This window comes from Schistocerca piceifrons, chromosome 1, assembly GCF_021461385.2.
Source record: "Schistocerca piceifrons isolate TAMUIC-IGC-003096 chromosome 1, iqSchPice1.1, whole genome shotgun sequence".
NCBI lineage: Eukaryota > Metazoa > Arthropoda > Insecta > Orthoptera > Acrididae > Schistocerca > Schistocerca piceifrons.
In genome coordinates this window covers 326,892,147-326,909,824 of record NC_060138.1, presented here as the reverse complement: position 1 = coordinate 326,909,824, position 17,678 = coordinate 326,892,147, and the positions used below count along the sequence as shown (strand labels likewise).

At 39.9% G+C, this 17,678-nt stretch overlaps 1 protein-coding gene across 6 annotated transcripts in view; it reads left to right on the top strand.

Moving 5' to 3' along the window:
* Positions 1–4,057, top strand: part of LOC124782689 (probable E3 ubiquitin-protein ligase MGRN1) — a 180,477-nt gene extending 176,420 nt beyond the window's left edge. For 2 of the 6 annotated variants that reach the window (XM_047253962.1, XM_047253960.1), the window contains exon 13: positions 1,113–4,057. In XM_047253962.1, the coding sequence (XP_047109918.1) occupies positions 1,113–1,316 (204 nt within the window). In that variant the 3' untranslated portion in view covers positions 1,317–4,057. The remainder of the gene's footprint in view (positions 1–1,112) is intronic. The other 4 variants (XM_047253965.1, XM_047253963.1, XM_047253966.1 and 1 more) reach the window with 3 other exon arrangements.
* Positions 4,058–17,678: the final 13,621 nt, after the last annotated feature.

The following is a 17,678-nucleotide window of genomic DNA, read 5'->3' as shown; positions in this document are numbered from 1 at the left end:
AATATTGATATGTTTGTATTTGAAAATAAAATGACAGTGTAAATGTTCTTGGTGCATAATGGAGATTTGTGAGATATGATTATGATAAGGATATATTGTTACCATACAGCAGAGCTGAATTTGCAGAAAGGGAAAGGCAGTCAACAAAAAGGCCTTCATCAGAATTAGACACCATAGAGATACACATATACACTCCTCATGCAAACACAACTCGCACGCGCACACACACACACACACACACACACACACACACACACACACACACACACACACACACACACACACGTGTGCATTTGTGTGTGTGTGTGTGTGTGTGTGTGTGTGTGTGTGTGTTTGTACATTGTCTGGCTATTTTGGCCGAAAGCTTACTTCTTTGACAGTTTTTTATTGTGCCTGTCTCCGACTCGGCACCTCCCTATATGGTGAATAACGATCTATCATTTTCATAATATTGTCAGCATTCCATCCTGGATTTCCCATTGTTAGAAATGTGAGATATGTATACAGGTGGAAATGTAATATTGCAAATTTGCTTATAGAGAACACAAGTGGAGTTATATGCTTTTTTGTAGCTTGTGAAGGTGCTCTATGGAACTTCAAGTTTTGTAAAGTTCTATGCTGCTTTCATTCTTAAGGCACTAAAATGATGCTATGTATACCAATTCCATAGTGTTCATTTTAGTTCTGTTTGCCGTTATGCTCTTAATAAATTATGACCCTGTTAGTACAGTTTAAGTTTACAATAGCATTGTCTCAAACAACTCTGCCTGTTGTCACATTTGTTCAGATGAAGCTATCCGACATTCATTTTCTAGTTACTTTGGGGTATCATTAATTGTTAGATTGAGTAGTCTGAAGGCTGTGCATATATATGGGAAGTTGGGTATAATCTACACTTTTTTCCTGCTGTTATGCTTATGACATTTTACTGTGAAGTTTCTGGTGTGAATCTGAACTGTTACACATTTCATAAATCGTAATAATAGTCTAGTCATTCATTCTTCATTCCATTTATTACTGAATTATAAAATATCCACAAAAAAATTACAGCCATCACATTGATGTTCACAAAAACATATTGAAAGTACTTTTTTGTTATTTTCTGTGACTAGGAACGACCACTGACAAACTCTGATGTAATATCATCTGTAGAGAGCACACCTGGACGTTGGACAGGCATTGGTATTTCACTTCCTGGTACGCCTATCAGTCACCTGAGTCACAGATCCAGTGGCGACAGCTACAGTTCCAGCAGCTCAACAAGGCAACTTCTGAATGGTGGTAACCATTGTAGCAGAGAAAAGCAAGACTCTTAGTTCATAAGTCTCTGTGTTAATGAACATTCCAACTTTTATGTTGTGTTTTAATAGGGAAGTCATCAAGTGTAATATATTTCATGGAGTTACCCGAGGGAATATTTGAGTGGGCACTGCATTACACGCACAATTCTCGAGTAACTCTTCAAGAACACACTAACATTTGCTTCTGGTCAAATTTTCTGTTACACTTGTATTTTTTCCCCCTCCTTTGTGTTAATGGGAATGAACATTGTGCCCATAGTTCTCTGTTGAGTAATTTGTTTCCATAAATAACATATTTCAGCTGCTTTAGTACTGGTTGAGGCTTCTAAACTAATTACCACTCATTTAAAGATTGAGTAGCAATGAAGTTAAAACAAGGATATGTCAGTGATTCCATTCAGTGCAAAAGTAATGGTATGAGCTATGATTAATAAAAAAATTCAGAATATTGCCAGTCAAAGGTAGTCCAAACTATTATCATAATGTAATCTGTATAAAGTAAGTGAATGTGGTTTTTCTCTTCTTTTCCCATGACGGGGACCCATGTTTTTATCACGTTTTGGTATAGTAAACATTCATCTCTGCAGTAGTAAAAATTGTCAAAGATGATGTGTAATAGGATTGTTAATATTTGAACCTTATAGTTTCCAAGTTTGTGACTAGTATACTGGCAGTAATTTTTGCAGCCATCGTGTACAGGAGTTTAACATGTAATTGCAATTGCTCTAGCATCAGGACTATTTATAAAAATTTACTGAAATTTTCGGAATTATTAACAGTTAATCTTTATTGTGTTTAAAACAGACATGAACACTCAAAACAGACTATGAATCTGGTGTCTTTAATGCTACCTTTGAACCAGAGTCCTACCTCTCGGTATCATCTTATGAGTTTCAAACTGTTCTGTTATGAGAGACAGCCTGAAATTAATTTACAAAGATCTTAACTGTGTCAGCACAGAAATCCCTACACTTACAAGAGGAGGCCATGACGTTGGGATCACAGATTTACTTGAAACTTTGTGTGCCTTTAGTAGGCCATTAAAATAACATAATGTGCAAGTAGTAAGGTGCACTATGGCAATTTTGAAAAAAACTCGCAAAAGAAGTTTTATGCGTCTATTATGTGGCTTATGTACCTGTGCGTGGTCAACTGGTTAGTGCTCAAGCAGCGTAAGACGAACTTCTATCAGGCAAAAAATGTATTTTTTTCATCACTGGTCATATATTTAGTTTACATGACGTTTGAGAGATAATACAATGAAAGATCACTTGTGTTTGTATGTATGAAGTTTCAATTTATGTTTTCCATGTCTATGACAAATATCATCCAGCATCGTGTGATGTCGCAAGCACATCTGACGCGTAATTGTACATTACTGTTATGGTCTGGCACATTATGACTCACTATATTACCGACGGTGAATACCTCTAATTGCATCATTATTTATTGAGGTTTGACTTGGGCTTTCCAACCCTGTCTCTCATCCTCGAAAATTTAATTACAAATAGTAAATAGTTAAATAACATATGAAATTCACTACAATTTTATAAAAATGCATGTGGGTTTTTCTCATTATATTACCTCTCAAATATCATGTAAATTAAATAATGTGATAAGTGGTGAAAAAATATAGATTAGCAACTAAATGCTACAGAGATTTGAACTGCCGCCTCCTCCTCAACTCACTTCCCACTCGCGAACACTAATTGCTTGACCACAGTGACATTTTATGACTGGCACCTTCGCACCGATACATCACTTATGTAATAGACACGTAAAATTTCTCTTGTTATTTTCGCAGAATTTCCAGAGTAGTGCACCTAATTACTTGCACAGTTTTAATATCCTCGTAAAGGTGTAAAAAGTTTGAACTAAATCTGTGATTCCAGTGTTGTGGCCTTCCCTTGTTAGTTAATATAAACTGATGGCAGAGCAATATTGTTTTATCTGTGTGATTGCAACTGGCGAGTGTATAGTTAGGTCACTGCCATACTTCCCGCCTTGAAGGATAAGTTAATAATGATAAAACTGGTAGCAATTTTTGAAAGATTCAGAAATGTACATTCCAATTGCCTTATTAGAAATAAGTGTGGGAATAAATGCTGTGCTATGTAGTCACAGGGAATGACGGGCTGTCCACATTTGTATGTGCTTGCCTATATCTTCGAATGCTAATATAGTCTCAGTGATCACTTAATCAAAATTCATTTAGATTGAAGAGCAAATGTGGTTTTGGAAAATGCTTATCACTACTCTTGTAACGTTAAGTTACTGTCATGTAAACTAGATTTTACTTTACATATCGAGGTGTTCTGATTTCGTACACAAACACATTCCATAAATGTATTCCAGCTAACTTCTCTCATGTTTATATTTAAGTCCATATTGGATATAAATCTCCATAATACAGTATTAGTTTATACATCCAGAGGTTAAGTGCAAGTAATCCTTAAATATCAGTTTTTCATTTTAGTGTATGTGTACATACAGAATTTACAAACTGAAAAACCTGTATGCTGTAAAAGAAAGGAAAAGAAACCAAACAATGCCATTGACAAATGAAATAAATGAAGTTTTATTTTGAGTGTATAATTGACTTGAATGGCATTCTTCTCCACAAGATACTTTCTCAGTACCCTTTTTGGCATTGTATCAAAGATTGTGAACTTTGTAGATAATTGTTGTGTAAATTGAAGATTAATACTGTTATAATAAAGCACGGTTATGGTACACACGTAACTGAATAAAATGAATAGTTTTTGTCTTATTCAACTAATATTTTCCTGTAGTAGATAATTACGTTTTCTCCAACCTCATGTTGTACGTATTATAAGACAGTATCATGACAAATGTTCCAGTGTTTAATCAATTCAGTTCAAACATAATGAGTTGATAATGGATTAGATTTCAGTTTTGCTGAATGACTACAAGCAATATGGAGCTCCTAATAAATCTACAAGAATGCTGCCGGTATATCTGACGCAGAGTGTCCAGGTCTCTCTGTGTGTGTGTGTGTGTGTGTGTGTGTGTGTGTGTGTGTCTTGCCTTCTCCTTCATCTTAAGGCCAGTTCGCTATAAAATGTTTAGCAGCTCTCAAGATCTTTATTTACTTATTACGCCAGAATTTCAACATGTGCCCCACTCATCAGTCATAGAACATATTCACTGTGTGGGTCAACATTGCAGCATCAACAGTTCTGATAGTTGCATTGACTGACTTGTGCAGGAAGGGTAGCAATATCATGACTGGTGTACACACAAACCTTGACTCAACTCCACAAAAAGAAGTATAATGGCATGACATTGGGAGAGTGTGGGGGCTATGTGATGGGGCCATCACAAACTACCCACCTCTCAGGAAAAGTCATCCGGCACATTCCACGCATTCAGACTCCAATGGTGGGATGCACCATCATGTTGGAAGATGGTTGAGGCTGCAGCACTTCGATCTTTAGTAACAGGAAATGTTCGAGGATGTCCAGGTAAATATTTTTCATTGTGGTCTTCTATGCAAAGAAAAACGGACCTATCACCCCATCAGCATCAGCTCACGCAAAACATTGATGTTTGAATTATTGTGGATGTGTTATTGTGTGTGTCGTGTGGAAAATCCCAAATCCTAATGTTGTTGTGATTCACATGTCTAGAAATGTGAAACATTGCTTCATCTGAAAACTGACACTTTCTCAAGTTGTCAGCATCTGTTGATGATGATCATTTGACTGAAATGCTTGGACCATTGGCACTTTGTATGTAAAATGATGTAACTGCTTATGTAACACCTTATGGACAGTTGATATTGCTTTCTGCAATCCACTTGATGCACAACGAATTGGCTCCTGGGTGCCACACTAAATTGCAGCGTGCTCTTGAGACACACGTGCGGACATCCACTTTGAGGAAGATCTTTGACAGTGTCTATCTCGTTCCAGTTTTTGAATCTGCAACAAAGGACAAAGGGGAAAAATTGAGAGCTGCTAAACATTTTACAAAACAACATGATCCTGTCTCTAATAATTTCCAAGTTATGATTTTTTTGCCAAGGAAAGTGTAGGAGTAGTTTAGAGCATTCAGTGTGAAAGAAATAGTCCTAAACAAAGTGTAAACTGAGCCTAAAATATAAAATACACCTAGGAGGGTTAACACGGAAACAGCATGGTGGTGGGGAGAGGGAGGGGAGTTATAGGTTTGGGCAAGGGATGGAGAGAGAGCACAGAGGCAAGTACAGTATAGGGACTGGCAGATACTATTGCTGGAGGTTTGCAGGATTGAATGCTATGTCAAGGGAGTTACAGCCTGCACAGCTGTATTGTCAATGTTGCATTTGGCCACAATTTTACAGTTTGGTGCTTTCATTACTTTAGAGTGACAGGTGGTTCATGATAGCACTCTGCCAAAAAGCTGCAGAGTGCCAGCAGCAAATGTAGTGTGTTACCTGGTGGCTTTCACAAGTGTCATTTGTCTTTTAACTACAAAATTATGATTACTTTACATATTTAATTATGAAAAGTAGATGCATACTGATGGTTCCCATGCTCGAAGAGGTGTACTGAGAAAAATTCAATGAAGACTGCTTCCAGTAGCATCCAGCTCCCTTTATGGCTCTCATTAACTATATGGTGACCACTCAGTAACAAAATAGATAAGCACTATAACAATATTAGGAAAAGGGTAGATTGCTACTCACTGTAAAGATGACACATTGAGTTGCATCGGTCTCATCAGATTAGGGAAGGAAATCGGCCATGCCCTTTCAAAGGAACCATCCTGGCATTTGCCTGAAGCAATGTGGGGAAATCACGAAAACCTAAATCAGGATGGCCGGACGGGGACTGAGCCATCGTCCTCCCAAATACCACTGCGCCATCTCGCTTGGTATTCAGTTGCAGACAGGCACAACAAAAAGTCTTTTTGTTCTGCTTGTTTATAACCCAATGGATCATCTTTACGGTGAATAGCAATCTATCCTTTTCCTAATACTGATGATAATTGATGATATTTCAATGTAGAGTTTCCATTGTTTAAAATAATATTAAATATTTCATATATGGATGTTGATAAATTTGATTTGTAATAATGTCTTCTCTCTCTCTCTCTCTCTCTCTCTCTCTCTCTCTCTCTCTCTCTCTCTCTGTGTTCCCCCCCCCCCCCCCCCACCCTCCCACCCCTGTCAGTGGTATTCTAGCAGTTTTACTCCTTGTCCACCCATGGAAGTTGCTACATACATTGTAAAAATTCAAGAAACAAATGTACTAAATTTAACATAACATCGAGCTATTTACTCACACATTACGACATATTACTTCCTCTTTAAACCATCTTTACTCCTCAGCCTCTTCTATCATCTCTAAACTAAAGCTGACACAATGCTTATCAGTAAATTTATTTGACCTTCTACTCTTTCTGTTGCCTCGGTGCACAAAACACTCTGTGGCAAAGCTCCATATTGCGGTTTTTACATGTCGAACAGGTGTTAACTGCCATGTGCTACAGTGGAGGTCCACATTGCCAGACACACAATGTGCTGAGCATGATATCAGCTGTGTCCACAGCTTCTATGCATCTTCTCAGTGAAAAGCTGTATGAACTAGCCAGCTGCTCCGAAACACACACTATTTAGTTTTAAGAAAACTAATTCTTTTGTATTTCACAGCCTGATATCTTTGCTCTGTTAGAGGTCTGAATTTCTTTTTGTTATTTGTCATAGATATTATGTTGTATCAGTGTTAAGTAACATATTGCATGAAATTTCAAGAGTTTGTAATAGTAAAAACACATTGTGTAGACCTTGTGATTGGTTCATTATAGGTCATACATTGCTTTGTATGACATGTAGCCAATGTATCAAAATTGTATTTAAAATTGAGAGCAGAGTGAGATCTCCTCCAGTTCTTGAGATATTGAAGTTTGTATCTAATGAACAGGTCATGTGCAACGCCCTGGTCTACTCCTCCAAAACAACCCAACCCAACCCACTCTTCTGAGATCCAAACAACATGTATAGTCACTTATGTTGAAGTATTAATACTAGTAGTAAATTGCTCTAATACCATAAAAAGAGGTAGGAGACTGATAATGGAAGGTAGTGGAATATGACCATTTCCATTTCTACCTATGGCAACATCGAGTAATCTATCTGATCAGAAAGTGTTCAGTATCCTAATGAAATTACACACTGGATGAAGCAACAATGCTTCACATAAGAGTGAATAGGCAGAACTGAAGGTGAACTCTGAAAAAGACAAAATCATCAAGTGTGGCATCAGGCTGCCAATTAGACATAGAGTAACCTAACATGACAGAGAACATCATTAGTTCATAATATTATACTGTGGCTCCCAGTGGCCTTATATACGCAATATTAAGAAAACGTAACAGTAAAATCAAGACTTGAACAGCTCCAAATGGCCTTGTACTTGGAATACATGCAAATCTTAATAACTAAAACAAGTGCAGAGAAAATATCAAACAGAGGCCGAAGCAGCCTTTCTACATACATAAATGCTGATCTTAGTAGCAATAAAAATGACTGGAGCTTGAAGTGGCCTAGTTTTATATGAAGTAAATGCTGACCTTAATAACTAAAAGGTGACAAAATCTTCTTTGAGGCTCATAGTGGCCTGGTTGTTCCATGAAATAAATGCTGATCTTAATAGCAAATGTGACAGGAAACATTTTTGTGGCTCAAGGTGGCCTAGTTTTACATAGAATAAACATCAAAGCTGAGAAAGTATCTTAAAATATCATTTACTTATAACTTTATATGGCACTCAGAGGCCTTTGCATAATTCATAATAAGAATACATAACTCGGAAGACTTTTAAAAGAACAAAGTGCATAAATAGCAGTATTATATAAAAGTGCAGCTCTGCATGGCCTGTATGAATACCTTTTAGACAAATAGAAACATAGAATCAAAGTATGGTACCATGTGAGTAAAGACACAATATTTATAGGTTGTGTAGCACCCTCAGGGCATCATAAAACTTATCTGTTAAATGACCTATATCTCTAACAATGCGCATATCTACAGGGAATGATATGGGAATGATTGATAAGGGCAGTGTGCTTTATCTGTAAAGAAAACGATTAACAGTCAATCGTGTTGCGTCAAGAACTGCTATGGCCACGTCAAAGAAAAATTGTGATTATAGTACATGCAAGCATAAAGACACGAGTACTAAGGCCAATATACCTTAGTGACTAGATACATTTAACATAATATACAAAGTTGAGGGTGAACTGCAGAAATAGTGGAACCTGTAAAAGTGACCTGAAAAAAGGCAGTCAATGCAAGCTAACATAAGAAGGCAGTATCATATGCAATCTTATAAGGAATGGTGAAAAAAAATGTTTTTTGGTGTAACGCTTCTGTGACAGTCTCCCACAAACATCTCCAATTCTGTGTCACCAGGTAAGACAGATTTTCCTAGAAAGAAAACAAACAAAATATACACGGTATCCCAGCTATCTTGTCCACCCAAAATATCTCTGGAACAATAACAGCTATTGGAAAATGACTTTCACCGGTATCAATGTAGAGCTGGGGCCCATGAGTGTACATATTTGGAAACATTCTAAAACGAAAGCATATGTGTTTTTTAACACAAACTTACGTTTTTTAAAATGGACCTCCTATATTTTTTCTTCAGCAATCCATAGCATGACAAAGCACACACACAATGGCGTTGATTGCATCGCAATATTCCCATTACATCCCGAGATATTAAGACGCGAAGTTGACGCTTGAAACACCCGACATGCACTGCTATCACACGTCCTGAGGCTCAGGCATGAACCCCATGCTGCCTGTAATCGCAATGTGATTGACATGCGTAATCACACTTCCATACTTATCACGAGGTCCGAAACGAATGATACGGTCTACTGCCATCCTGCATTAACGTCATACATTCTAGCAGGTATTTATCCCATAGGCTAGGGGTGATGCTGTTCTGTAACATATCTGTGTACCGCAACGTTAGTCACAAAGTTAACTTCGCTTATCGTTAATCCGTTACTAAAAAGGTAATGCCGTTCAACGTTAAAACTTTACTTTACTGTAGATCTAGCGCAAGTGACAGTTAATCATTCACTCGTAATAGTAAAATTCATGTTGATGGTTTTAGTGAAACGAGCAAGTGGACTAAAAGTTTTACCGTTGTTTAGGTACAAATGTTTTGATTTGGGAAGTTCAGGTAGGACATAGAAGATGAATGTAAACATGTTTAACCAATTAGTTTTATTATCACATAATTATCAATGTTATGTTTATCTAATGCGTTAAATGACAAATTGTTGCAAACAAATGTTTCTTAACATCACTGGGTAAAATGGCCCTTTGTAGAAACTTCCACTGTGATACCAGCACTACATACTAAACATAGCGTTCACATCTCATGCTCAAGGTGATGCCCATTGGCTTGCATACATAGGGTCACTCTGGGGATGAAGGATGCCCTACTTCGTGCTACTGTTTCCTCTTTGATGGCTGTACAAGCATCATTAATGCGCTGCTTCATGTCCTCTGGTGTTGTTGGTTCATGTTGGTAAACAGCATCCTTCACTGCTCCCCAAAAAAAATAATCCAGCGGTGTAAGGTCCGGAGATCGGGCAGGCCACCTAACTGGGCCACCTCGTCCAATCCACCTACCAGGGAACTTACGGTTCAGAAGTCGTCGTGCTCGTAAGGCGTTACGTGCAGGGCATCCGTCATGCTGATACCACATGACCATTCTCCGGTTCAGAGGTACGGTGTCCAAGAGAAGAGGAAGATTGTGTCATATAAATCTGGAGTATTGTCTGCCATTTTGGATGCCATTTATGAAGAAAGTTCCGATAATGGTATCTCCAATAATCCCACACCAAACATTAACTTTTCACTGACGTTGATGCTCTACCTGACGGAGCCATTTTGGATTGTCTGTGGACCAATAATGTATATTCCTCATATTGACAATTCCTTTGTTGGAGAATGACGCCTCGTCGGTAAAGAGAACATCTGCAAAAAAATTTGGATTAGTCAGAAGTTTTTGCTGAGCCCACCAACAAAATGTTACCCTATTGCGGAAGTCATTTCCATGAAGATCCTGGTGTAAATGAACATGGTAAGAATGAAATTTATGATGTTTAAGAATACGCTGTGCACTTGATTTCGACACACCAACTTCACGTTCAATTTGACGTGTGCTGATTTGAGGATTCACAGCTATGGTAGTGAGCACAGCAACTTCAGCACGTTCATCTGTGCGTGTTCTAGGACGATGTTGAGGTTTTGGATTTAAGCTTCCCATTTCACGTAGACGAGATGTGAGACGATCAAACATCCGGTGCGAAGGCGATGGCTTGTCAGGGAATCGTCTTCTGTACAGTCGTCCTGCCTGAACAGCATTTCGTCCATCTACAACAGGGTACTGTACAGGTATGTAGATTAGGGTAGAAAACAGACATATTAACTTAATAATCATAATGTTCGCTAACAGTACTATCAACAAACAAGCAATCTCATAATGTATTTCCCGTCAACGTACATTCTCCATAAATCAGCAGCATTTCTACCATATCTTCATGTGTGTACATTATACTGTACAGTATAAGTTGCACAACACAACGTTTATTCACAGTGTGTACTACCTCCGTGCCGTCACTAGATTACTCTGATGCACGACTACACTGGGAAGCGGTGTACTGCACGCCAAAGCAACAACAAATGGGATGCTCGGAGGGTGGTGGAGTACAGGAGTTTGCATGGGTCGCAAATCGTAAACAAGGCGAAGTGGTAACTGTGGCAGTAGTGGGAACTACGTTGGACACTTGACTAGGTAGAGCCAGGCCCTACGCGACAGGCACAATGGGTCATATAACGCATTAGATAAACCTTATTTTGGGTGGGCAGGATGAATAAGGCAACGTGACGGGTGTACACCAATTGGTACTGGTTCATATTGTGTACGTAGATACGTAAAAGTGCAAGAGGGAAACCATTATGTGCTTATGAGAGTTGATGGCAGCAGACCGTATTATTCGTTTCGGACCTCTTAATAAGTATGGAGGTGTGACTACACATGTCAATCACATCGCGATTACGGGTAGCATGGGGTTCACGCCTGAGCCTCAGGACGTGCGATAGCAGCGCATGTCGGGTGTTTCAAGCGTCAACTTTGCGTCTTAATATCTCGGGATGTAATGGGAATATTGTGATGCAATCAACGCCATTGTGTATGTGCTTTGTCATGCTATGGATTGCTGAAGAAAAAATATAGGAGGTCCATTTAAAAAAACATAAGTTTGTGTTAAAAAACACATATGCTTTCGTTTTAGAATGTTTCCAAATATGTACTTTCATGGGCCCCAGCCCTACATTGATACCGGTGAAAGTCATTTTCCAATAGCTGTTATTGTTCCATAGATATTTTGGGTGGACAAGATAGCTGGGACACCCTGTATATTAACATCATAGAATACCATTAAGAAAAATCATCAATATATCAATATAATCCTCATTATGGAAACGCAGCTCAAGGCATGAACACTTGTTAAACATCAATGTTCCATCATTATTAAAAAAAAAAAAAATGGTTGCTGCTCAGAGCGTAAACACTCATTAAATATTTCAATAATACTCTTACATCTAAGACAAAATGCAGAGGAACAAATATCCTTAATCCTAAATCTTTATAGGCAATCTGCCTAATTTACCTAGTACACTTAAAGAAAGCGTTTATAAAAGGTGTGCTAGGAAAGAGTGTGAGAAGTGTCAGAGGTGTTTAGAATTCCATATAAGTTGCTTATGTCTTGCTTTCTGTGTACTGCATTTCCTGCAGTTTCATGTGCTTCTGTTTATGAGCATAATGTCTTGTTTGAATACAATGAGACTTTGGTACATTGGTTCTGCAAAATATACAAAATGGATGAGTGCATTTTGGACATGTCTTACAGGGAACATTGATTTCTTAAATCTACATAGGTGAAAGCAAGTAAACTAGTGACATCATCAAGTAAAATAGATATAGCAAATTAGGGCACAAGACTGAGCATAAATGATACATGGCAAAATTATAAAGTGCAAAGAGTGATTAACCTAACAAAAAATGTAATGATAATTCATTAGACAATAGCATCAGAAATAAATGAACATAAGACATATAGAGACTATATACAAAAAGAACACAAATTCTTATTATATAAAAAAATGTTTGAGTTACAGTTTGCATTGGTCAGACCATCCAAGGAATGTGATATGCTGGACACATGTCAAAATAAAAGTTGTCTCTTTCAGTTGTTGTTTTCATGTACACCCGTATGGAAACAGAAAAATGTGCAAGGCCAAAGCTTACAGTAAGAGAACCGACCTGCAAGATTCTTCCTGCCAGGCACGTCGCCACCTAATGAAATGCCGAATAATCGAGGAAACGTGAAAACTAGGTACCAATAGAATTTGTACGATGAACATGGAAAATGTATCAGGTAAAAAGATCTGTGTTGCATCATATTATAAATATATAAATCAGAATAAGCATATATAAAATCTGTTGTTGTGGTCTTCAGTCCTGAGACTGGTTTGATGCAGCTCTCCATGCTACTCTATCCTGTGCAAGCTTCTTCATCTCCCAGTACCTATTACAGCCTACATCCTTCTAAATCTGCTTAGTGTATTCATCTCTTGGTCTCCCTCTACGACTTTTAACCTCCACGCTGCCCTCCAGTACTAAATTGGTGATCCCTTGATGCCACAGAACATGTCCTACCAACTGATCCCTTCTTCTAGTCAAGTTGTGCCACAAACTCCTCCCCAATTCTATTCAATACCTCCTCATTAGTTATGTGATCTACCCATCTAATCTTCAGCATTCTTCTGTAGCACCACATTTCGAAAGCTTCTATCCTCTTCGTGTCTAAACTACACTCCTGGAAATTGAAATAAGAACACCGTGAATTCATTGTCCCAGGAAGGGGAAACTTTATTGACACATTCCTGGGGTCAGATACATCACATGATCACACTGATAGAACCACAGGCACATAGACACAGGCAACAGAGCATGCACAATGTCGGCACTAGTACAGTGTATATCCACCTTTCGCAGCAATGCAGGCTGCTATTCTCCCATGGAGACGATCGTAGAGATGCTGCATGTAGTCCTGTGGAACGGCTTGCCATGCCATTTCCACCTGGCGCCTCAGTTGGACCAGCGTTCGTGCTGGACGTGCAGACCACGTGAGACGACGCTTCATCCAATCCCAAACATGCTCAATGGGGGACAGATCCGGAGATCTTGCTGGCCAGGGTAGTTGACTTACACCTTCTAGAGCACGTTGGGTGGCACGGGATACATGCGTACGTGCATTGTCCTGTTGGAACAGCAAGTTCCCTTGCCGGTCTAGGAATGGTAGAACGATGGGTTCGATGACGGTTTGGATGTACCGTGCACTATTCAGTGTCCCCTCGACGATCACCAGTGGTGTACGGCCAGTGTAGGAGATCGCTCCCCACACCATGATGCCGGGTGTTGGCCCTGTGTGTCTCGGTCGTATGCAGTCCTGATTGTGGCGCTCACCTGCACGGCGCCAAACACGCATACGACCATCATTGGCACCAAGGCAGAAGCGACTCTCATCGCTGAAGACGACACGTCTCCATTCGTCCCTCCATTCACGCCTGTCGCGACACCACTGGAGGCGGGCTGCACGATGTTGGGGCGTGAGCGGAAGACGGCCTAACGGTGTGCGGGACCGTAGCCCAGCTTCATGGAGACGGTTGCGAATGGTCCTCGCCGATACCCCAGGAGCAACAGTGTCCCTAATTTGCTGGGAAGTGGCGGTGCGGTCCCCTACGGGACTGCATAGGATCCTACGGTCTTGGCGTGCATCCGTGCGTCGCTGCGGTCCGGTCCCAGGTCGACGGGCACGTGCACCTTCCGCCGACCACTGGCGACAACATCGATGTACTGTGGAGACCTCACGCCCCACGTGTTGAGCAATTCGGCGGTACGTCCACCCGGCCTCCCGCATGCCCACTATACGCCCTCGCTCAAAGTCCGTCAACTGCACATACGGTTCACGTCCACGCTGTCGCGGCATGCTACCAGTGTTAAAGACTGCGATGGAGCTCCGTATGCCACGGCAAACTGGCTGACACTGACGGCGGCGGTGCACAAATGCTGCGCAGCTAGCGCCATTCGACGGCCAACACCGTGGTTCCTGGTGTGTCCGCTGTGCCGTGCGTGTGATCATTGCTTGTACAGCCCTCTCGCAGTGTCCGGAGCAAGTATGGTGGGTCTGACACACCGGTGTCAATGTGTTCTTTTTTCCATTTCCAGGAGTGTATTTATCGTACACTTTTCACTTCCATACATGGCTACACTCCATACAAATACTTTCAGAAACGACTTCCTGACGCTTAGATCAATACTCGATGTTAACAAATTTCTCTTCTTCAGAAACGCTTTCCTTGCCATTGCCAGTCTACATTTTATATCCTCTCTACTTCGGCCATCATCAGATAGTTTGCTCCCCAAATAGCAAAACTCCTTTACTACTTTAAGTGTCTTATTTCCTAATCTAATTCTCTCAGCATCACCCGACTTAATTCGACTACATTCCATTATCCTCATTTTGCTTTTGTTGATGTTCATCTTATACCCTCCTTTCAAGACACTGTCCATTCCATTCAACTGCTCTTCCAAGTCCTTTGCTGTCTCTGACAGAATTACAATGTCATCAGCAAACCTCAAAGTTTTTATTTCTTCTCCATGGATTTTAATACCTACTCCGAATTTTTCTTTTGTTTCCTTTACTGCTTGCTCAATATACAGATTGAATAGCATCGGGGTGAGGCTACAACCCTGTCTCACTCCCTTCCAAACCACTGCTTCCCTTTTATACCCCCCCCCCCCCCCCTTATAACTGCCATCTGCTTTCTGTACAAATTGTAAATAGCCTTTCGTTCCCTGTATTTTACCCCTGCCACCTTCAGAATTTGAAAGAGAGTATTCCAGTCAACATTGTCAAAAGCTTTCTCTAAGTCTACAAATGCTCAAAACGTACGTTTGCCTTTCCTTAATCTAGCGTCTAAGATAAGTCTTAGGGTCAGTATTACCTCACGTGTTCCAACATTTCTACGGAATCCAAACTGATCTTCCCCGAGGTCAGCTTCTACCAGTTTTTCCATTCGTCTGTAAAGAATTCGTGTTAGTATTTTGCAGCTGTGACTTATTAAACTGATAGTTCGGTAATTTTCACATCTGTCCACACCTGCTTTCTTTGTGATTGGAATTATTATATTCTTCTTGAAGTCTGAGGGTATTTCGCTTGTCTCATACATCTTGCTCACCAGATGGTAGAGTTTTGTCAGGACAGGCTCTCCCAAGGCTATCAGTAGTTCTAATGGAATGTTGTCTACTCCCGGGGCCTTGTTTCGACTCAGGTCTTTCAGTGCTCTGTCGAACTCTTGACGCAGTATCGTATCTCCCATTTCATCTTCATCTACATCCTCTTCCATTTCCATAATATTGTCCTCAAGAACATCGCCCCTGTATAGACCCTCTATATAGTCCTTCCACCTTTCTGCTTTCCCTTCTTTACTTAGAAATGGGTTTCCATCTGAGTTCTTGATATTCATGCAAGTGGTTCTCTTTTCTCCAAAGGTCTCTTTAATTTTCCTGTAGGCAGTATCTATCTTACCCCTCATGAGATAAGCCTCTACATCCTTACATTTGCCCTCTAGCCATCCCTGCTTAGCCATTTTGCACTTCCTGTCGATCTCATATTTGAGACGTTTGTATTCCTTTTTGCCTGCTTCATTTACTGCATTTTTGTATTTTCTCCTTTCATCAATTAATTTCAGTATCTCTTCTGTTACCCAAGGATTTCTACTAGTCCTCGTCTTTTTACCTACTTGATCCTTTGCTGCCTTCACTATTTCATCACTCAAAGCTACCCATTCTTCTTCTACTGTATTTCTTTCCCCCATTCCTGTCAATTGTTCCCTTATGCTCTCCCTGAAACTCTGTACAACCTCTGGTTCTTTCAGTTTATCCAGGTCCTATCTCCTCAAATTCCCACCTTTTTGCAGTTTCTTTGGTTTTAATCTACAGTTCATAACCAATAGATTGTGGTCAGAGTCCACATCAGCCCCTGGAAATGTCTTACAATTTAAAACCTGGTTCCTAAATCTCTGTCTTACCAATATATAATCTGCCTGAAACCTTCTAGTATCTCCAGGGTTCTTCCACGTGTACAACCTTCTTTCATGATTCTTGAACCAAGTGTTAGCTATGATTAAGTTATGCTCTGTGCAAAATTCTACCAGACGGCTTCCCCTTTCATTTCTTAGCCTCAATCCATATTCACCTACTATGTTTCCTTCTCTTCCTTTTCCTACTGTCGAATTCCAGTCACCCATGACTATTAAAAATTTTCGTCTCCCTTCACTATCTGAACAATTTCTTTTATTTCATCATACATTTCTTCAATTTCTTCGTCATCTGCAGAGCTGGTTGGCATATACACTTGTACTACTGTGGTAGGTATGGGCTTCGTGTCTATCTTGGCCACAATAATGCGTTCACTATGCTGTTTATGGTAGCTCACCCGCACTCCTATTTTCCTATTCATTATTAAAGCTACTCTTGAGTAGTCCCTGCACGGAGATCCAAATGGGGGACTATTTTACCTCCGGAATATTTTATCCAAGAGGACGCCATCATCTTTTAATCATACAGTAAAGCTGCATGCCCTCGGGAAAAATGACGACTGTAGTTTCCCATTGCTTTCAGCCGTTTGCATTATCACAACAGCAAGGCCATTTTGGTTAGTGTTGCAAGGCCAGATCAGTCAATCATCCAGACAGTTGCCCCTGCAACTACTGAGAAGGCTGTTACCCCTCTTCAGGAACCACACGTTTGTCTGGCCTCTCAACAGATACTCCTCCATTGTGGTTGCATCTACGGTACGGCCATCTGTATCATTGAGGCACGCAAGCCTCCCCACCAACGGCAAGGTCCATGGTTCGTGGGGGGGATATAAAAGCTTGCAATATAAATACGCACATCTGTAAAAAATTTGGTAGTTAGCAGAGTTCCTGAAAAATAGGAAAAAATGTTTATGCAAAGCTACAAGGCGAAAAAATAAATAGTTGTGGTATGTAATCATCAAAATTCCTTCTAGCTACTTGAAATAAACCTAAACAAAAGTTATTTTATAAGTATTTGATGTTGCTAATGTGATGATTGCTTCGCGATTTTCTCGTTCGTAAAGTTTTAATGTGAACCATATTGGGATGGGGAAGATTACGTATCCTACAAGGTCCAGAATACAAAAGTTCAAATTTACTGCATGACACTTTCCTCTGTTGGATAAGTAGTGAGTGTGTAC